General features: G+C 41.8%; 1 protein-coding gene across 4 annotated transcripts in view; it reads right to left on the bottom strand.

Moving 5' to 3' along the window:
• Positions 1–19160, bottom strand: part of LOC139550320 (transcription factor E2-alpha-like) — a 42061-nt gene extending 22901 nt beyond the window's left edge. For 2 of the 4 annotated variants that reach the window (XM_071361146.1, XM_071361149.1), the window contains exons 1-4: positions 18647–19159; positions 11689–11785; positions 10560–10632; positions 451–524 (exon numbers count right to left, since the gene is read on the bottom strand). In XM_071361146.1, the coding sequence (XP_071217247.1) occupies positions 451–524; positions 10560–10632; positions 11689–11742 (201 nt within the window). In that variant the 5' untranslated portion in view covers positions 11743–11785; positions 18647–19159. Of the gene's footprint in view, positions 1–450; positions 525–10559; positions 10633–11688; positions 11786–18646 lie in introns of all 4 variants that reach the window. The other 2 variants (XM_071361148.1, XM_071361147.1) reach the window with 2 other exon arrangements.
• Positions 19161–22536: the final 3376 nt, after the last annotated feature.

Raw genomic sequence — 22536 nt, 5'->3', positions numbered from 1 at the left:
AGCAGGGCAGAAAATGGATGAACTGACTTCTTGAAAAGGTGCCATCCTATGACGGTGCCACGTTGAAAGTCACTGAGCTCATCAGTAAGGCCATCCTACTGTCAATGTTTGTCTATGGAGATTGCATGGAGGTGTGCTCGATTTTATACACCCGTCAGCAATGGGTGTGGCTGAAATAGATGAATCCACTAATTTGAAGGGGTGTCCACATACACTTGCACTATATATTGGGGCGGCAGCGTAGCCTAGTGGTTAGAGCGTTGGACTAGTAACCGAAAGGTTGCAAGTTCAAATCCCAGGGCTGACAAATCTGTCGTTCTGCCCCTGAACAAGGCAGTTAACCCACTGTTCCTAGGCCATCATTGAAAATAAGAATTTGTTCTTAACTGACTTGCCTAGTTAAAGGTAAAAAAAACTAATAAATATACACAAAAGTGCAGTGTCCCTTACCCGTCCCTGGTTGAAGGAAGGGCTGTTCTGTTCTCCAGATGCCCAGGGGGTAGAACCGCTTCGCTCATCCATACCTAGAACACAGAACACAGGGTTAGACCTGAGAGGTGTTGGACTGGAAAAGGAGGGAGAAAAGGACCAACTACTTAATCTAAATAACCCCTAGTCCCCCCCACCCGAGTATTGATAGGTTTGAGTGGGTTGGAAATGTGTGCAGAATATGCCAAAAATTCCACCCAGCCAATCAAGGTGGAGCCATTACCATAACCTCAATACCTATCCAATCTTTTCAGATCCAGAAGATCCAGAGTGCTATAAAAACCTTTGGCTACTTCAGTAACCACTATACCCACTTCAGCGTCCAGTGTCCGCTCTGCCACCAACATGACGCGGGTTGATTTTGTCTAGAAAATCTGGAGTATGGACCTCAGTTCATCTTTCAATCACCCACGTGGGTATATGCTCCTAAAAACCAACGAGGAGATGGGAAAGATGGGACTTGCAGCGCTTCAAGCATCATAAATAGAACCAAGTTCTATTTTAGCGCCTGGCTACGCAGACGCGTGTGAGCAGTGTGGGTGCAATGATTGAAAAACATGTTAACTCTGTCTTTCAAAGATAATTCATAAAAATCCAAATAACTTCACAGATCTTCATGGTAAATGGTTTAACTTCTTTGGGGTAGGGGGCAGTATTTTCACGTCCGGATGAAAAGCGTGCCCAGAGTAAACGGCCTGCTACTCAGCCATAAAAGCTAGAATATGCATATTATTAGTAGATTTGAATAGACAACATTCTGAAGTTTCTAAAACTGTTTGAATGATGTCTGTGAGTATAACAGAACTCATATGGCAGGCAAAAACCTGAGAAAAAATCCAACCAGGAAGTGGGAAATATGAGGTTGGTCGATTTTCAACTCGGCCCCTATTGAAGATACAGTGGGATATTGGTCAAGTTGCACTTCCTAAGGCTTCCACTAGATGTCAACGGTCTTTAGAGCCTTGTCTGATGCTTCTACTGTGAGGTGGGGCCGAATGAGAGAGTATTGAGTAAGGTATACCATGAGCTGAACATGCACTGACCATGCGCGTTCATGTGAGAGCGAGTACTGTTCCATCGCACTTCTGAAGACAAAGGAATTCTCCGGTTGGAACATTATTGAAGAATTGTGTTAAAAACATCCTAAAGATTGATTCAATACTTAGTTTGTAATGTTTTTACAGACTGTAATATAACTTTTTTAAACTTTTCGTCCGTACTTTCCGCTGGACTTGCACGCGTGGCTGTGTTATTCTGTGAATAGGCACTCACCTAACATAATCGTTTGGTTTGCTTTCGTCGTAAAGCTTTTTTGAAATCGGACACTGTGGCTGGATTTACAACAAGTGTATCTTTAAAATGGTGTAAAATACATGTATGTTTGAGGAATTTTAATTATGGGATTTCTGTTGTTTTGAATTTGGCGCCCTGCAGTTCCACTGGCTGTTGACGAGGTGGGACGCTACCGTCCCGCGTACCCTAGAGAGGTTAAACACTGTTTCCCATGCTTATTCAATGAACCATAAACAATTAATGAACATGCACCTCTGGAACGGTCGTTAAGACACTAACAGCTTACAGACGGTCTGCAATTAAGGTCACAGTTATGAAAACTTAGGACACTAAAAAGAGGCCTTTCTACTGACTCTGAAAAACACCAAAAGGAAGATGCCCAGGTTCCCTGCTCATCAGTGTGAAGATCGCCTATGGGCACAAACCCACCGTCACTGGACCAGACAGGACTGGCAAAAAGTGCTCTTCACCGACGAGTTGCGGTTTTGTCTCACCAGGAGTGATGGTCGGATTCGCATTTATCGTCGTAGGAATGAGCGTTACACCGAGGCCTGTACTCTGGATCACGATCGATTTGAAGGTGGTCTGGGGCGGTGTGTCACAGCATCATCGGACTGAGCTTGTCGTCATTGCAGGCAATCTCAACGCTGTGCGCTGCAGGGAAGACATCCTCCTCCCTCATGTGGAACCCTTCCTGCAGGCTCATCCTGACATGACCCTCCAGCATGACAATGCCACCAGCCATACAGCTTGTTCTGTGCGTGATTTCCTGCAAGACAGGTATGTCAGTGTTCTGCCATGGCCAGCAAAGAGCCCGGATCTCAATCCTATTGAGCACGTCTGGGACCTGTTGGATCGGTGGGTGAGGGCTAGGGTCATTCCTCCAGAAATGTCTGGGAACTTGCAGGTGCCTTGGTGGAAGAGTGGGGTAACATCTCACAGCAAGAACTGACAAATCTGGTGCAGTCCATGAGGAGGAGATGTACTGCAGAACCTAATGCAGCTGGTGGCCACACCAGATACCGACTGTTACTTTTGATTTTGACCCCCCCCCCTTTGTTCAGGGACACATTATTCAATTTCTGTTAGTCACATGTCTGTGGAACTTGTTCAGTTTGTCTCAGTTGTTTAATCTTGTTATGTTCATACAATTATTTACACATGTTAAGTTTGCTGAAAATAAAACGCAGTTGACATTTCTTTTTTTGCTGAGTTTGTGTGTACAATACATTTATTTTGCTACGGGAGCAGTGTGGTCAGCATGTTAGTGTGGCTAAGAGCTGTAGGAAGTTTGAATAATTAACAAGCATGAGGCTCCTACAATCATCCTCAACATTTGTCATTCTCCCACTTCACTCCTTTACATTTTTCCATGGCAACGCAGTAGCAGTTAATATCCCCATCCCCTTACACCCTCTTTGCATGACAACAGACTAAGGGATACACATTAACAGAATGGACACAAGTCATTTAGCCATGTTGTCCCTGGTCAAATGATTAGCATTGAAAAAAGGGGAAAGTAGGGAGTGTTTTAAAGATTGGTGAAGCAGCAACTCTCCCTCCAACCTCCTCTCTTACCACTACCCAGCATCTCTGGGGGGAAGCTGTGGCTTAATTGTGGGCTGATCTGCATAATAGTGCATATTAATGAGGCTTTGCTCTATGAATATTCATATTTTTTTGTTTTGTTGTCTAATTAAAAAAACAGAGAGGCGGAGGCGAACGGGTAGGAAGAAGACGATCAGCCATCGAGGAGAATGATGGTCCAGAGTGGAGTGAGCTGCTACATCACCGTGACAACTGATCTATAAGAGAGATGCCAGCAGAATGGCAGATGGAGACGAGGGGCTTGTTGCCTCGACGTGATGTCACTCTCCATGTCAATCAGTAGTGAGGAAATGTACACAGCAGAGACATAGAACAGCACACATAAGGACCAGTCCCTTCCTCTGCTGGAAATGACAACAGTGTTTCTCCTAGTCATTTCCCAGGGGGATCGCAAAGGCGCCAACGAAGGGATAGTTCACCAGGGACCTCACGATATCACCAAACGCAGGTGCCGATACGATATGTATTATGATTCTATTTTGAAATTTGATGTTCCAAACATATTTCTCACCATATGTCTGCTGCAGAGGGATTAGAGAGCCATGAGAAAACCAGTTTTGATCAGTCATTGAAATAAAAGTGCTGAAAACATATTGGCTCCCTATTTAAAAAGATGAACAACAAGCTATGAAGGAAAAACACCGAAGTTCTGGTGCAGGTACAGCCAACTAGCGCAAAATATTGCAATATTGTCAAAGCGATACGATCAAATATAATATCCCGATATGCAACTATCAATTCCCCCCCCCCCCCATCACTGAGTGTACAAAACATTAACACCTTTTCTTTCCATGTTAGACTGACCAGTTGAATCCAAGTCAAACCTATGATCCCTTATTGATGTCACTTATTAAATCCACTTCAATCAGTGTAGATGAAGGGGAGGAAACAGGTTAAAGGATTTTTAGGCTTCGAGACAATTGAGACATGGATTGTGTGTGTGCCATTCAGAGGGTGAATGGGCAAGACAAAATATTTAAGTGCCATTGAACAGGGTATGGTAGTAGGTGCCAGGTGTACCAGTTTGTGTCAAGAACAGCAACGCTGCTGGGTTTATCACGCTCAAAAGTTTCCCGTGTGTATCAAGAATGGTCCACAACCCAAAGGACATCCACCAACTTGACAACTGTGGGAAGCATTGGAGTCAACATGGTCCAGCATCTCTGTGGAACGCTTGACACCTTGTGGAGTCCATACCCCGACGAATTGAGGCTGTTCTGGGGGCAAAAGGGGGCGGTGCAACTCAATATTATGAAGGTGTTCCAATAATATCCAATAATATATATATATTTTTTTAACTTTGTCACAGCTTTGTACCTTTTGGCATGTGCTAAACAGCTAGCCTAAAATCACCTTCTGACTACTTGTACAGACCACAGTCTAGATATCCACAAGATGCGTTAAACTTGAGGTTAACCATCTCCATAACCCTGTCGAGGGCTGCCAAGACAAACATTATGAGGACGTCTTGGTCTGGTCTCCTCCTCCTGCTGCTGCTAAACCAGGCCGGACCTCAGAAGCCATCTTCACAAGCCACACAATCCACATTCCCCTCAAGTCAATACTATGAATGGGCGCCTAAAATGGAGTCATCTGAAGAATGTGGAAGACTTAGCATAGCCGCTGGGGTAGGAAATGAACACGGTGGGTATCCCTTACTGCTCTTTAGGAAGACTGACAGGTGCAAAGGAGGGGAGATCCAGATCTGAACTGACACCATGGGGATAAAGGAGAGCTCCGCAGGTACCTAGAACCCCTGGCCCCGGGCTATTCACATATTCTCCTGGGGAGGGAAAGGTGGACAGGAAGTAAGGAGGGAATGGAGAGGAGAGGGGGTTTGGAATGCATTGAAGGAAGTGCTCTCCTAGACCTTCTGGGTTAAGTTGTAAGTAGCATCACAACACTTATTGCAAGGGATTTTTATGGTTGTCCAGGGATTTGAACTGTATTAAAAAAGGTATGGAGGGAAAGTTCATTTGAACCAGGGAGATACAAATATGAAGACTGTTTCACACCACACAAATGACTCACATTGAGAGGGAGAGCGCAAGTGAGCAACTCTGAAGTAAAACATCAAAATAGCTTTCATGCATATTCATTACGAATTCACATTTTTTTATTCCACATTTTCCTTCTAAATAACAGAGCTGCTGATTAGTAGATGAAGGAGAGAATAAGTGACAGACTCGTCTAAGTAGACTCCTCTGTATTGCTCAAACTTCAAATGGCTTCCTCCTACAAGTCGTTACCATGACAGCCTGATATAAGACACTACTACAACAGAGAAAACAACGGAGCTCCTGTCCACAAATCCCTGGTTTCACACATCCATAGAAATCGTTAGAAGAAAGGACCCCGTATTGAACTCCACATTCTAACTCTATGGACTCATTTAAAGTATGACGAATAAACCAATAATCTTGAAAGTGGTTTGTCTACTATGTTGCAGAGCCATTGCTGACTAGAACAACCCTAACATACGTGAGGCAAGGACTTTACACCTTAACCGCTTTTTATGGGGTTTGCCGGCGGGGAAACTTGTGTGCATGCGTGCGTACGTACGTCAGTGAATGTCTCAGAGAGCGAGAGGGTTGAGTCAGGACAGACACGTTCACTATAGCGAGCCTTCCCTTTAAACCCGGGCCTCACCACCCCTTTAAGAGACTGAGGCTGGTCTATAATTAACACAGGAAGAGATAGTGGAAACGGAGCAGTCAGTCTGAGTCACTGGCTCTGAGGCTACAGGACTAAAACACAGGGAACATGCAGACACATGTACACACTTACTGGTGTACTGTCCGTCTACACTTTCTTCTTTCTCCTGTATGACAGAAATGTGAGTCACCCAGACAAGGCAAAATGACTAATAAGTATTAAGGAGCGCGATTGTGATTTAAGGAATGTCTAGAATGGAAATGCAACAGTATGGTGTGTGATGCGTCTGAAATGATTCATAAGAGCTGGTGTTAAGATGCCGAGAGGTCAATATTAAACACCAATTTTACATTCCAAACTTCAACACGATTAGGCATGCTACTTTCACATTGAAGATATTTTTGAAATCATTGAAGTTAGAAGCTACAAGCATTAGGCTAAATCCTTCAGAAAATGCTGACCTTAGTAGCGGGCTCAACGCAACTGGTACACCTCTTTATATTCTGGACAATGGATGTTATGTTTAAAGCTCTGCGGTTTGAGCAGTCAGACATAGTATGCCTCTAGACCACACAAGGAATCCAATTCGTATGCAAATCTGATCGAGTTACTAAATGACCAATTCCATTTCCATTCACATGAAGGAAACTTCCTAAAGAACAGAAAGTTCATGCAAAACACACTCTGCTCTTCTCCATTTAGCCAAAGCCAGGGTTTAAAAATACCAGTTCAGATTCTCAGTTTCTGGTTGCCAGTAAATGAAACTTGGTTGGAAGTTAGGTGGCACCTCAAGGGAATCGCACATACCCACCTAATGTCAGAGAGAACCAGGGATGCATGACAGCTACTACGGGTAGAAGTCTGTCCTTGACACAGATCAATGATCAGTTTACCCCTCCCCCAAAACAGACCTTAGTCCAGTATCCAGGGTCAGGGTAAATTCATCCTAATCCATGAGTCCTTGACAATACATGGCAGCCATTTTACACCCGACAAGGATGAGCCTGAGCACCAGAGAAAAACAGCCATTTTACACCCGACAAGGATGAACCTGAGCACCAGAGAAAAACAGCCATTTTACACCCGACAGGGATGAACCTGAGCACCAGAGAAAAACAGCCATTTTACACCCGACGGGGATGAACCTGAGCACCAGAGAAAAACAGCCATTTTACACCCGACAGGGATGAACCTGAGCACCAGAGAAAAACAGCCATTTTACACCCGACAAGGATGAACCTGAGCACCAGAGAAAAACAGCCATTTTACACCCGACAGGGATGAACCTGAGCACCAGAGAAAAACAGCCATTTTACACCCGACAGGGATGAACCTGAGCACCAGAGAAAAACAGCCATTTTACACCCGACAAGGATGAACCTGAGCACCAGAGAAAAACAGCCATTTTACACCCGACAGGGATGAACCTGAGCACCAGAGAAAAACAGCCATTTTACACCCGACAGGGATGAACCTGAGCACCAGAGAAAAACAGCCATTTTACACCCGACAGGGATGAACCTGAGCACCAGAGAAAAACAGCCATTTTACACCCGACAGGGATGAGCCTGAGCACCAGAGAAAAACAGCCATTTTACACCCGACAGGGATGAGCCTGAGCACCAGAGAAAAACAGCTCATCTAAATCAAAATCTATATAAAAAGGCAAAGCAGAGAAGATACTAACTAATGGTACCAAGGAGAAGGTATGGCAGAGAGATCCAGAACCTTCCCTCAGAAAGCCTCATCATTCTCATTGTGAAAATATGGGTGGGGTGAGGGGGCTGGGGGGTTCCTGGGTGAAATCATACACTGGGCCACATATGTTGCCTGCCTATCCAGTTCTCTCTCAGTGGCCAAGAACCTTTGTCTGGGCCTCTAATGAGCATTGTGGAGACCTGGGCTGAGGGCTGCCACACAATGCCAGGAGCAGCCGTTGGATTGAGAACAGTAAAGACCTTTTGTAAACGTGCACCTTTTGTTGCTACAAAAGAAGACCTAAGTGGCACTCAAGCTGTAGTTTGGGTCCCTGGCCTCAACCCTGCCCGTCCTTTTCATCTTATTTCGGCTACTTCAATATCCTGTTTCTTTTCAGTTAGGAGCTGAAAGGACCTACAGCAACGGTTCAGAGGTTCGAGGAGGGTGAATGAAGGTGGTGGAGGAGAGAGGATGAGGGCAAGTGATTGGGGGAAAGAGGGTTGAAGGAAGACAGTAGTTGGATGTGGAGCATGGTTCTTGTGTTGATCTTTGGATGGTTGTCAACAAGAGGAGATGGGGCCTATCGAGGGATGGTGGTTGACTGTAGGTGAGGAGGAGCAAAGAAACACAGAAATAGTTTTTCCTTCCACAGGGTGAGAGGTGGGGGGTGAATAGGGTCATTTCCCATCACCCCTCCAGTCTTTACACCCTCAGTAGAGCATGATGGAGAGGCAGCAGCTGATAAGGTGAGGGAGGGGACACCTGGAGGGGGAAGGGGCTGGTTCAGTCTGTTTTAACTAGCTTCTTTCCCTCATTAACAGGTGGGAGCAATATGGTGGAATGCTATTCAATCCTTTGAACCCTCACTGGTAATGAAGGACAGCATGCCATTTTGGCATATTTGGAGTATTGATACAGCTACTGGGATTTGACTCCAGACAGCACTCCCCACGAGGGCAGTAAGAAGGGCAGTAGGGGGGATGAAGGGGTCAGAGGTGAGACAGTGAGAGGGTTCTAGGAAGGAATAAGAGAAAGTGTAGTTTGGCCTGTAATAGCCAATCACTGTCATGCTGTGTCTTTAATAACCCTCAAATCAATTTCCGCACCCCCACAGAAATCAAATTAGCATAATTAAAATCCCCATAAAAAATGTCCGTTTAAGATAGATATGCAGAGGGTTTGTTGTTGCATGGGCTAAGTCTCAATCCACCAAATCCGCCGCTATCGGCCTTCCGCATCTTTGGTGAAAGGTGGAAGAGCTACAGCAGTGTTTGTCAGACCGAGACATCACGGAAATAGTCTTCTCACAAAAACGTCTGTAGCGTCGAACGGTTTGGCCTACAAACTATTATGACCCCTTTATGGATTGGTGAGACTCTCACAGACAGCACCTTCCGAAAGTGTTCACATTTTGTTGTGTGACAGCCTGAACATTTATTAAATTGAGATCGTGTCACTGATCTACACACTGATCTAAAAAAACATTATAAATCATAAAAAATGTAAACATGAAGTCCTGAATCAAAAACTATTCAAGCCCTTTGTTATGGCAAGCCTAAATAAATTCAGGAGTAAACATTTGCTTAACAAGTCAAATGAACTGCATGGACTCACTCTGTGTACAATGGTGTTTAACATGACTTGAATGACTACCCCATACCCCTATGTACACCACACATACAATTATCTGTAATGTCCCTCAGTCGAGTAGTGTATTTCAATAACCAAAAAAATACAACTAAATGTAGATCAATCGCTCAGCCCTACTGTCTAGCAATGATCAACAACCAACTTCACAGAGCTTGAAGAATTTTTCAAAGAATATTGTGCAATCCAGGTGTGCAAAGCTCTTAGAGATTTACCTAGAAAGACTCACGGCTGTAGTCGCTGAAAAAGGTGATTCTAACTAGAAAGACTCACGGCTGTAGTCCCTGAAAAAGGTGATTCTAACTAGGAAGACTCACGGCTGTAGTCCCTGAAAAAGGTGATTCTAACTAGAAAGACTCACGGCTGTAGTCCCTGAAAAAGGTGATTCTAACTAGGAAGACTCACGGCTGTAGTCCCTGAAAAAGGTGATTCTAACTAGAAAGACTCACGGCTGTAGTCCCTGAAAAAGGTGATTCTAACATGTATTGACTCAAGAGGTTGAATAATCAAGATAAGTTTTCTTTTTCTTTTTTTTTATATATATATTATTTATTTTTTTACAAATGTTGGAATTTTTCTACTTTGACAGTGTATTGTGTAGATCAGTGACACACACAAAAAAAGAACAAAGACAATTCAATCTATCTCCCACCTCGTAACAACAAATTAGAAAAAAGCCAAGTGGTGTGAATCCTTTCTGAAGGCATTTAACATGTTGGTTGTTTTGCTCTGCGACCCCCACAAGCATCATGTGACTCATCTGAAGTCGGTACTGCCGATCTGCTAACTTCTGTCTGAACGGTTTGGCGAACAAACTATTATGACCCCTCTATGGAAAGGCGAGTCTCTCACAAACATGTTGGTTGTACTGCTATAGAACACCCACACGACTCACCTAAAGGTAGCCCGGTACCAGTTAAAAAAAATTATGAATTACTTTCAGATAAGTAGAGGAAAGGTAGACGTTGACCAATTTTGATCATATTGGGTACATATGAAGAACATCCCGGGTTATAACGCTGTTGTACGATCACCTGAAGACCATTTTGACTGAAATTATTAAACGCTTGTACCATCCCTAGGCATTATAAAATAAAATAAATGGGAGCCGCAAACCGTCAGTGCATATTGACTTTATTTTTGTACTAGAACCAAAGGGCTAGTCTTACCAGTGCCTCCGAACTGGCTGCTGGCTAGAGTGGTGGGCCTGTTCTTCCCATTCAACACCGGCGGTGCAAACATCTGAAACGTAGACAGACACAGTGTCAAAAACATTAAACCAGAGATGGGGTCAAAAAAACTGCACTGAAGTCTTAAAAAATATAAAAAATAGCAGAAGTCTCCTTTGGTATCTATGCTTTGGGAAATATCTACCCTGTGGCTAAACACTTCATCATTAGTAGTCACCTTCACTAGACTACATTAACCCAAGCTGCTTACTTAATAGACAAAGTACATTTAACCAATATGGCACGAGGGGGTGTGGTATATGGCCAATACACCACGGCTAAGGGCTGTTCTTATGCACGACGCAACATGGAGTGTCTTAGTCGTGGTATATTGGCCATATATCACAAACCCCCGAGGTGCCTTATTGCTATTATAAACTGGTTACCAACGTAATTAAAGCAGTAAAAATACATGTTTTGGCATACCTGTGGTATACGGTCTGATATACCATGGCTTTCAGCCAATCAGCATTCAGGGCTCTAACCACCCAGATATAATAACTGTTATATTACACCTCTGATATTACATTGTTTGGTGCTAGGTGCCAATTTAACCTATCCGATAGAAGGATTTAGTCATTCTCAGTTACAACAGACTCCAGCAGCTGTCAACTGTGGGAAGCAATCTAAACATGCCAAGCTTGGGCTGACTCATTGATGCGAGTGACTCACAACAACTGCCCAATAACAACACAGACTGATTGATACCATGCTATTCTTCCATTTATGTACCAACCCATTATCTCAACTAATACAACAAAGCCCATGCACTCAAGTGCTCCACAACTTTCGTTTTTTTTTATAGTAACAAGACCACATTTTGATTCAAACGGATCTTTGGCATGTCTATCTTGATGTGTGTAGAGAAACACTGTCTTGTTTATACAATAAAAAGCATAGGTTGAAGCAATTCAGTTTTTGCTGCCCATCCCTTCATAAGAGATGACGTATATTTGACTACAAACAACCTATTACTTTCTTGAAGGAAGTGTTCTGATCAAAGATTCTAGCATTATGGTCTAAGATAATCAAAGATATTGTAGGGCTGTTGACAGCCAAGATCTCTTACCGCGCTGAAATCCAGCAGGTCACTGAGCTCCTTGTCTGTCCCCACTGTAGCCATTCTCTGCTGCTGTTCCTTAGGCCCTCACAGTCTCAGCAATTGACTAGGGAGAGGGGAGAGGACTGTCATTTTGTGGGATAAGTCTGGATTAAGGTACAAATAGTTGAAATGGACCGAAGACAAGAGTCACAGTGTGACAAAAGTGTGAAGTCAAATACTACTCGATTGATTCCTGTGTAAAGGGTACATTTTCTGCTTCATGATTCAAATCCACCAAAAAAAATCCCTATACTGACATCAATATTCCTCTTTACTAACAATTAACTTGATTGCAACCACTTGTTTTACTGTGTGGTTGGTTAGACCTCTATTTGAAATGGATACACCACATTACAATGTCCCTTGGCAGAACATCACTTCACATTTGGGAGCGCATGTAGGAGGTGTTTCGTGATAAGAGACCTTGTCTGAGACCTAAAGACTCAAGTTTGCTCCCTGAGCAAACAAGGGGCTCCCATAAATAGGCTTTAGCCCAGTGGGCTAAAACGGTCTTTACGCGAAGGTGTATCTGGGTCTGTTTGATACCCAGTCGGCCACATTAAATGCATAGAGCAGAGTAACTCCTTACGTCATGATGTAAATATCATCAGCATTGAGTCATCGTGATGTCACACACATCCTTCAATGATCAACAAATCCAAAGTCAGGAAGGTACAGGTACAGAAACTACTGACAAACTTACACTCTGAGATGAACTACTACAGCATTGCTTCAATCATTGGGTAATACAGGTTGAGAGCCTTAATCAAATCTAGTGTTACATGAATTCTGATTTTTCCCTGTCCTAGCCCACATCAGACACACTAAGTGGAGTATAACTTCTGATTACACCACAAGGTCAATACTCAACTTTGTCCTCCCTGCGGGCTGCCTTGGCAACCTTAGAAACTAACCTGTTGGAAGAGAATTTCTCACCAACAAGCCACAGCATCAAAGGCTATCACATACAGTATGAAATGTCACACCAGTAACCCCAGATACTTAGGGGAAAAAACAAACCTAGTTATTTTCTGTTTCACAACCTTTTCCTGTTTGTACCTGATGAACACAACATAGGTCTTAAGTGCCTTTCTCATAAACTTCAGACAGTTTCCAAGGTAAATGTGACAAGACATCAATGTAGAGATTAAAAACTATGATTTGGGGGATATATACAACAATTAATCCGAAGATTGACATGTGACATGTATCTAATAGAACAATTGAGAAATAATTAATCAGTTGGCATGTCCATGACATCTTGGCCTTACCTTCTTATGGCTGCAGGGGCAGTATTGAGTAGCTTGGATGAAAGGTGCACAGAGGTGCCCATAGTAAACTGCCTGCTCCTCAGTCCCAGTTGCTAATATATGCATATTATTATTCATATTGGATAGAAAACACTCAGAAGTTTCTAAAACTGTTTGAATCATGTCTGTGAGTATAACAGAACTCATATGGCAGGCAAAAACCTGAGAAAAAATTCAAACAGGAAGTGGAAATTCTGAGGTTGGTAGATTTTTAACACAGCCGCTATTGAACAAAGTGGGATATGGATGAGTTTGCACTTCCTACGGCTTCCACTAGATGTCAACAGTCTGTAGAACCTTGTCTGATGCCTCTACTGTGAAGTGGGGCCGAAGGAGACAGGAAATAGTCAGGTCTACCATGACCTGACCATGCTCTGACCATGCGCGTTCACATGAGAGGGAGCTCTGTTCCATCGCACATCTGAAGTCAATGTAATTCTCCGGTTGGAACATTACTGAAGATGTATGTTAATAACATTCTAAAGATTGATTCAATACATCGTTTGACATGTTTCTACTGACTGTTACGGAACTTTTTGACATTTCGTCTGCTTTTAGTGAACGAGCTTCCTGACTTTGGATTTGTTTACCAAACACGCTAACAAAAATAGCTATTTGGAAATTATGGACATTACCGAACATAACTAACATTTCTTGTGGAAGTGGGAGTCCTGGGAGTGCATTCCGACGAAGATCAGCAAAGGTAAGTGAAGATTTATAATGCTTTTTATGAGTTTTGTTGACTGCACAATTTGGCGGGTAACTGTATGGCTTCCTTTCGTGGCTGAACCCTGTTCTCAGATTATTGAATATTGTGCTTTTGCCGTAAAGCTTTTTGAAATCTGACACAGCGGTTGAATTAAGAACAAGTTTATCTTTTATTCTATGTAAAACATGTATCTTTCATCAAAGTTTATTATGAGTATTTATGTTATTTGACGTGGCTCTCTGCAATTTCTCTGGATATTTTGGAGGCATTTCTGAACATGGCGTCAATGTAAACTGAGGTTTTTGGATATAAATAAATATGAACTTAATCGAACAAAACATATGTATTGTGTAACATGAAGTCCTACGAGTGTCATCTGATGAAGATCATCAAAGGTTAGTGATTCATTTTATCTCTATTTCTGCTTTTTGTGACTCCTGTCTTTGGCTGAAAAAATGACTGTGTTTGTCTGCGATTTTGTTGTGACCTAACATAATCGTTTGTGGTGCTTTCGCTGTAAAGCCTATTTGAAATCGGACACTTTGGTGGGATTAACAACAAGATTACCTTTAAAATGGTATAAGATACATGTATGTTTGAGGAATTTTTATGAGATTTCTGTCGTTTGAATTTGGCGCCCTGCACTTTCACTGGCTGTTGTCATATCATCCCGTTAACGGGATTGCAGCCATAAGACGTTACTTACCTCTTTAATCTGCAAGTTCTACAAAGCAAACATTGGTGTCATATGAAGCTTGACCGCTTGCTCTGAAATATGAGTTGTATTTTGATTTAAATAACAATTTTTAGAATATTGAAAAATAAACATGAATATTGAAAACACTATTTTTGATTTGTACCATTTATCAATGTATTGCTTTACATAATATACTCTATGGGAATATCAACGTTCCAGAGTGGGATCTCTGCTACTTTTAGCATTATGATCCAGTTTGTAAGCATTTCCATCACAGTGAATGTGAAAATGGATTCAAAATGGTTGCCCTCTGCTGGTGATTTGCAGGATGTACAATGATGCAGGTAAAAGGAGGGCTGTGATTGGTTACATTGCCTACTATGCCAATTTCTCTGTATAAAACGGGCAGTTACCTGAAAACTGGCAGAGACCTCACTCTGGAACTTTGATATGCCTGTAGTAGAGCAGTATGTAGTACTATGTTCAACAATATATAGAAAAATATTCCAAATAAACCAACTATTTTTTTCTATATGCATATTTATCCACTCATAAATGAATGTAAGAAAATTCTTGAAATCAATATAGAACTCATATTTCAGAGCAAGTGGAGCAAAGCTTCATACGACACCAATTTGTGCCTTGTAGCACTTATAGATGAACCATTATGGAGTCTTAAAGGCCTGGGAAAGGTCAAAATGTAACAACCTCCTGAGACCCTGCCATTCATTTTTGTCATCTCTTATGGGACATGTGTTTTTGGTCCGTATCTCTAAGGCCATACATGCCGCTGCGTTAGGTCCTGTTGTACCTTTGAGAGGACATTCTGGGCTTTTAATATAATAAACACCATTTAGCAGAGACTTTTATCCAAAGTGACTGAGTCATGCATGAATTTTTACTTAGCCTATGTGTAGTCCCAGGGATCGAACCCACTATCCTGTTACAAACGCCATGCTCTATCAACTGAGCTACAGAGGACTACAATATAACGTGTTGGGGTGTCACCCTGATAAAACAAATAATATGGTCCTTCAAAATGGCTACCATCACAATTGGCACATTTTATGTAAATGTGTATAATTGTGTAATTATATTTGTGAGTTTGACATTGAAATTGTTTCTAACAAGTAAATATCTCAGGAACAGTTTGTTGAGTTTTCAGAGCAGTGTAATATTTGTTTACATTAAATAAGAGCTTGTTAATACATGTCCTCTGTAGTGAACATCAGGATGCGGCCAACTGTGTTTTTCTTTTTTTAAACCTACTGTCCCCATTTAGTTAAATGTTAGAAGTATCAGATTTACTATTAGAGTCCTAATGTCCACTGCTCTTCTTTTGTCCTGGTTTGGTGAGGATTCACCCTGTAGTAACTTAAGATTTAGGCTACCAAATCTGTGTTCCATAATCAACCTACACCATCATCGAAGTTATGAACAGCTCAGGCGTTGACAAGCACTGGGTTCTGGTTGTGTGTGAATGGATTGCTAGATTTCAGACACATCAATAGAGCAAGAATGAGTGACCAATGTGTGCCTTCCCTCAGGCAGGCAGCAACTCATGGCCAAGGGCCAACACACAGTGAGGTGCAAAGAACATGAGGGGCCACATACAAAACTCAGTTTGGGCTCCTTATAAAATGTTTAACTGGTGGCAATGTTATCACAAATAGGGTATAAGTACCCTACTAGGGACAGATCGAAATGTACTGGGGAGGAGAGGTGGTCCAAAATAGGGGAGGGTAGTGCGTTTTCCCCCCTGGTTTACATTCACTCTTCAGCTCATATAATACAGCGGACACCTAAGCATGCAATGCCCTGATACATTTACTACTCAAATCTCTGACAGCTGAAATGTGAAGTGGACAATTGTCTTAGGAAAGTAGGCTATAAATCAAATGCTACACATTGAAATACAAGTAATAGTGTTTTTGTAAATGTGTTATAGGCTGTTAAGGACACATTAATGTGGCTCATTTGGCCAATATCCCTTGTTTATTGATGGCGCTGGCTGTGCCAGGTCAGAACTGAATGCATACAAATGTCTGGTACATTTTCAAAATGTCCAGTAAATTAAAATCTTCCGTCTTGCTGTCCGTTGCCAAATTTTCTATAACGGCACATTGTTTTTTATGAAGAATCTATCACCAATTGGATGGAAACCTAACTAGTGTACTAGTCCAGTGTCACTTTGATTATGCCTGCACATCATGGTTCACCAGCAGCCCCAAGCATCTAAAGAATAAGCTACCAGCCAAACAAGCTTGTAGGAATTGTACTTAAACTCGCATCTCATACTCATCTGGAGGTTGAGCATTATTTTTTATTCATCTCTGTAATTGTATTCATGTAAAAAAAAAAAATAATTGGGACCACAATGAAAATAAGTGTGGCTTATTGTGCAATCCCGGTCACTTGAAAAAAATCTTTAAAATCAATCCAAACTGTGCAGTGACCAATTTATGAATGGAAAGAGATATTGTTACAAAACACCAAAAAGTTTAATGACATTCAGAGATTGTCAAGCCAAGTCTTCTATACTGGGTAAGCCTACAAGGTAGGGATGGATATATTTTCTGTTTGTCGAGATTGACACAATCTATTTATTGGGATGTTGAAAAACCAAACCATAATATTGAAGCGCCCAATGTCTGTATGCTTTGTTTATTGGTCGTGTGGTGCATTGGCACAGAAACCTGTTGGCGGAAAACATAATTAGAAATATAACATCAAAATATTGAAAATCTGAAATCCCCATAGCTGATCATCTTCAGCCAGCTCTGATCGTAGTTTAATGAAACAGGCAGGGAGAGTGAGCATGTCTGTGAACCCCCAACCTTCTGGCCAGTAGCCCCGTGTGGCATTGACTGCGCCACAAAAGTGGCAAAGTCGATATCCACGTATATAAACACAGGGGCACTAGTTATTGTAAATTTTATTGAGTTAATGTTATGGGGGGGGGGGTAGTCAATTTCACTGTACAAAGGGGACAGTAATGTGAAAATATTTTTCTTACATTGGGGAGGGGCAAAAAAAAAAAATGTATGACACCTTGAGTTGGACCAGCCCTGCCCCTCCAGTAAATGTCGATCTGTCCCTTAGAATAACAATCATTATGTTTTTAAGGGACATGACTATAGTATATGGAGCACACTGAAGCATGCATTTCTATTGAAGATTAATGTATTATAATCTTGTTGATTGGTTCAGAAAGTCAAGTTGCAACAGAGTTGTAACAGTTGCCTGACATTTCTCTGGATGTCCCATTCCCAAATCTTCTGGCCCTCTACTTCGGAGAATGTAAATAGTTTTTGCGGATTGTGACGGAATCCCCAGAGTGCAGGTTTTACCATAACAACGAACGCGTTATGTCAACACAGACTATTTCGTAGAATTATTGTTAAATTCGTGCTTTTTAGATGGGTGAGAAACCGGTTGTTAAGTAGCTTCCAATACACTTAAAACAAAGAGTCAGGCCCTGGCAAAGTTTGTGATGAAGGCTAGAACAAAGGAGTAAGCGTCGCACTCTTTGGGTATCAAATTCAACGGACCTATGATGAAAAAACGAAGTAAGAATTTCAGAACCGTGCGTAAAATATTTTCACATATGTGATTTTTTTTTTTATGTTCAAGGGGTTCAGCACGGGGGGGGGGGATTTCCTGCCAAATGCGAAATAAACAGTGGAAAATATTGAGCACATAACTGGGAATTGAGAGAAATTTGAACATTTACTTCATAATACACATAAGACGTACAAAACCAAACAACCTATTTGACCCATACATTTGAGACAAGCGTGCATTTCTGGGCGCAACTTTCCTCTGCACCACGAAGTTTCTCTAAATATTTAACAAAAGTTGTGAACCTTCAAAAAAAATTATGTGGCTTGTTATTCAATAAAATATGAATACAGACATGGCAATAGTATCACTGCGAGAATTTTGCCGTTCGAACGGGCATGTTAGGTTACTTTTAAACTTTACAATGTTGCGCAAAGTGAACAAAGAAGTATTTTCCCACAAGGCTGCAAGTACTGCCCAACTGCTGCACGCTCGCTCCCATTGCCCAGGCCGGACAAAAACTCAAGACCCCGCTTTCTCCGCCCGTGCTACTCACACAACTAAAAATTATTTGCTAAAGTTGCTCAATGCCCCTGCAAAACCATAATATAATTCACAAATGTACAGCGTGTGATGAGGTATATTTACCTTTCAGTAACCTCTATTCAATTATGTGGCATCCAACGGGAAAAAATGAACGCTTGGAGTAGAGAGAAAAACATAAAGTTGGGGATAGATTCCCTCTCCGTACTCCGGACTGTAGACGAAAACCGAACGACGATATCGTGTGTTCTACCAAACCCTTGGTTCGCTATACAGTCCACGTCACGAAAATGAAACAATGATTGCAAATAGATTCATAACTCTTGTGATATATCATGCGATAATTTTAGTTGCTACAATTGTAACCATTTCATCTTCCGAGTAGACATTTTAACAGCCTCCACATTGTCGGTTCCAAAAGAGTATCCCTCCGCGGCGTACGAGAACGTTAAATGACCAGCGGTGTCCTATTTCAAACGCCCTACAACCAGACACACATTTTTGATAATCATCCTGTAACAATTGTATATGGAGATCAACTCAAATACTGTACAGCATCAGTGTAATTGTCGTTGCATTAAAATGTCATGTTTTTTTTATCGCAAGCCATGCGAACTACGTTGATTTGCGGAAGGAGACCTCGGAAAACTGAAGAGTGACAGACCAGAAACAGTGCGAGATGGAATGATAATAGGCTACCGCAGACGCACAACCAATGGTATGCCACAAAAATCTGATTGACAGCAAAAAGGTCCAAATATATATCGACAGTATTCGTTGGGCCTGCCTCCAATGTTACCCCATCAAGTATCAGCCAAGGACAGCGTTTGATTAATGTTTTTAACAGCAACAACGGTGCATAAATGGATGATGCAGTTATTGATGAAGGCTATTATTCAACTTGAAAACTATTGCAAAATATGCATCCTCATATTAGGTACAACAACAAGCAACACATATATATTTTTCCACGGGGCTTATACAATTCAGTCGAAGACTTCTGTAAAAAAAAATGTTTTTACCATAAACCTTAGGTAATGTTGGTGTTCAGATTAGTAGTCTCCTAATTAATTTAATCTATTATAGGGCTAATTTGATGTACAGACCTATCCTATCCTTTAGTGAAATATTATTGTGGAGGTAGGGACATAACATCTATGATATAAGATTACATGGATACAGATTGTAAACATTTAATTAACAATCATAATCTAGCCTACCGGTATTCTTATTTTCTTTTGCACAAAATTATTTGAGGAGGCAGATCAGGGTTAGGATTGCTGCTTTTCTTGTGTGTGTGAGCGTGTGTGTGAGCATGTGTGTGTGTCACTGAAAGCAGTGTTCGACAAATGGCTCCACCTCGGTGGCGTGAAAGTGTGGTTTAAGGTTTTAAAAGTACAGACTGCAGGAGCATTTGGCTTTTACATCGACCCTTTGTGGAAACAGCTTGTGAGCTCAGGAGTCTTATGCATCAGCAGAGAAAAGAACACAGTATTTTTCCTTTCTGCAACCAAATCTTGACCTGACACACAGAGAGAGGACTAACCATGCCTAGTAGCCCTAGCTTATGACTTACTTAGTAGACTCTGAGAGGTGAAGAATTTGTGGACAAGACCAGGGACCACAGTAAGACTGTATAGCGTGGGGGGTAGGGAAACTATATGGCCAGCAACATACTGTATACCATGTGTTATAAAGAACAGGAGGGAGGGAGGGAGATAGAGAGCGAGCGAGCAACAGAGGGAGAAAAAGGGGAGACCACTTAAATTGAATAATTTTTTGTGTGCCAAGGAGTACATATCACAGGGAAAGGTGTTTAACAGTTCTATTACTGTGATGAGTTATGAATTAATATAGAATATTCTGGGCTATCATCCTCTATTTGGGATGAGGATGAGACTTTTAATATTTTTTCTTTGAAGTGTTTCTTCACAACCTTTTTCAAAGGCTATATTCTGACCCCATTTGTATCATTGAGACTTAAGTCACTCTAAGCCCACGATGATAAACCCACTAATGGTGTTGGCCGTTGGCTTAAACCCAAGACCCCTGTCAATATTATTTGTGTCCATCAGTAGTCAAAGGAGTTAGAAGTTTGGATGATTGTAGTGTACCCTCCACAGCGGGAAGTAGTCCATAATTAATTGCCTGAATGAACCAAAGCTTCATCAGTTGAGGTGGGGTCGGGCACTAAGTAGCCTAACTAACAGCTGGGTCCGACATGAAGTGTGTATAGTATAGTGTGTGTGTGTGTTAAAAAAAGGAGAAAGAGAGAGCCTGGTTTTTCCCTTTGGTTTGTAGAGGCAATGACATGTGATACAGACTCAGGACTCGGCACCTGGTCCTCGTGAAATGAGTCTTCTGGTGGTAAAATAAACAAACACAGCATGTGTCTGCGGCTCCAGTCAGAGGTTTGGACACACCTACTCATTCAAGGGTTTTTCTTTATTTGGACTATTTTCTACATTGTGGAATAATAGTGAAAACATCAAAACTATGAAATAACACATATGGAATCATGTTGTAACAGAGACAGTGTTAAACATCGAAATATATTTTAGATTCTTCAAATTATACAACCTGGAGTTGTGTTTTGGGTCATTGTTCTGTTAAAAAATAAATGATAGTTCCACTAAGCGCAAACCAGATGGGATGGTGTATTGCTGCAGAATGTTGTGGTAGCCATGATGGTTAAGTGGGCCTTGAATTCTAAATAAATCACTGACAGTGTCACCAGTAAAACACCCTCACACCTCCTCCTCTATGCTTCACGGTGGGAACCACACACATAAAGATATCATCCGTTCACCTACTCTGTCGCACAAAGACACAGCGGTTTATTTGTTTAACACTTTTTTGGTTACTACATGATTCCATATGTGTTATTTCATAGTTTTGATGTCTTCGCTATTATTTTACAATGTAGAAATTAGTAGGTGTGTCAACTTTTGACTGGTACTGTACATCTGATCCAGGCTTCACGAGAACCCAGAGCCCACCACACGTGTGGCTTCACAGACCCACAATGAGATGTTCACCTCGTTTCCTTATATTTAATTTATTTTATTTCACCTTTATTTAACCAGGTAGGCTAGTTGAGAACAAGTTCTCATTTACAACTGCGACCTGGCCAAGATAAAGTAAAGCAGTTCGACACATACAACAACACAGAGTTACACATGGAATAAACAAACATACAGTCAATAATACAGTAGAAAAAATCTAAAAAAGTCTATATACAGTGTGTGCAAATGAGTTAAGATAAGGGAGGTAAGGCAATAAATAGGCCATAGTGGCGAAGTAATTACAATATAGCAATTATACACTGGAGTGATAGATGTGCAGAAGATGAATGTGCATGTAGAGATACTGGGGTGCAAAGGATCAAAATAAATAAATAAATACAGTATGGGGATGAGGGTAGCTGGATGGGCTATTTATGGATGGGCTATGTACAGGTGCAGTGATCTGTGAGCTGCGAGGTGCTCTGACAGCTGGTGCTTAAAGCTAGTGAGGGAGATATGAGTCTCCAGCTTCAGTGATTTTTGCAATTCGTTCCAGTCATTGGCAGCAGAGAACTGGAAGGAAAGGCGGCCAAAGGAGGAATTAGCTTTGGGGGTGACTAGTGAAATATACCTGCACGTGCTACGGGTGGATGCTGCTATGGTGACCAGTGAGCTGAGATAAGGCGGGGCTTTACCTAGCAAAGACTTGTAGATGACCTGGAGCCAGTGGATTTGGTGACGAGTATGAAGCGAGGGCCAGGCAACGAGAGCGTACAGGTCGCAGTGGTGGATAGTATATGGTGCTTTGGTGACGAAAAGGATGGCACTGTGATAGACTGCATCCAATTTGTTGAGTAGAGTGTTGGAGGCTATTTTATAAACGACATCGCCGAAGTCGAGGATCGGTAGGATGGTCAGTTCTACAAGGATATGTTTGGCAGCATGAGTGAAGGATGCTTTGTTTTGCGAAATAGGAAGCCGATTCTAGAT

The sequence above is a fragment of the Salvelinus alpinus genome, chromosome 23 (genome assembly GCF_045679555.1).
Source record: "Salvelinus alpinus chromosome 23, SLU_Salpinus.1, whole genome shotgun sequence".
Taxonomy (NCBI): domain Eukaryota; kingdom Metazoa; phylum Chordata; class Actinopteri; order Salmoniformes; family Salmonidae; genus Salvelinus; species Salvelinus alpinus.
The sequence above is the reverse complement of the archived record's forward strand: the minus strand, read 5'-3'. Positions and strand labels throughout refer to the sequence as shown.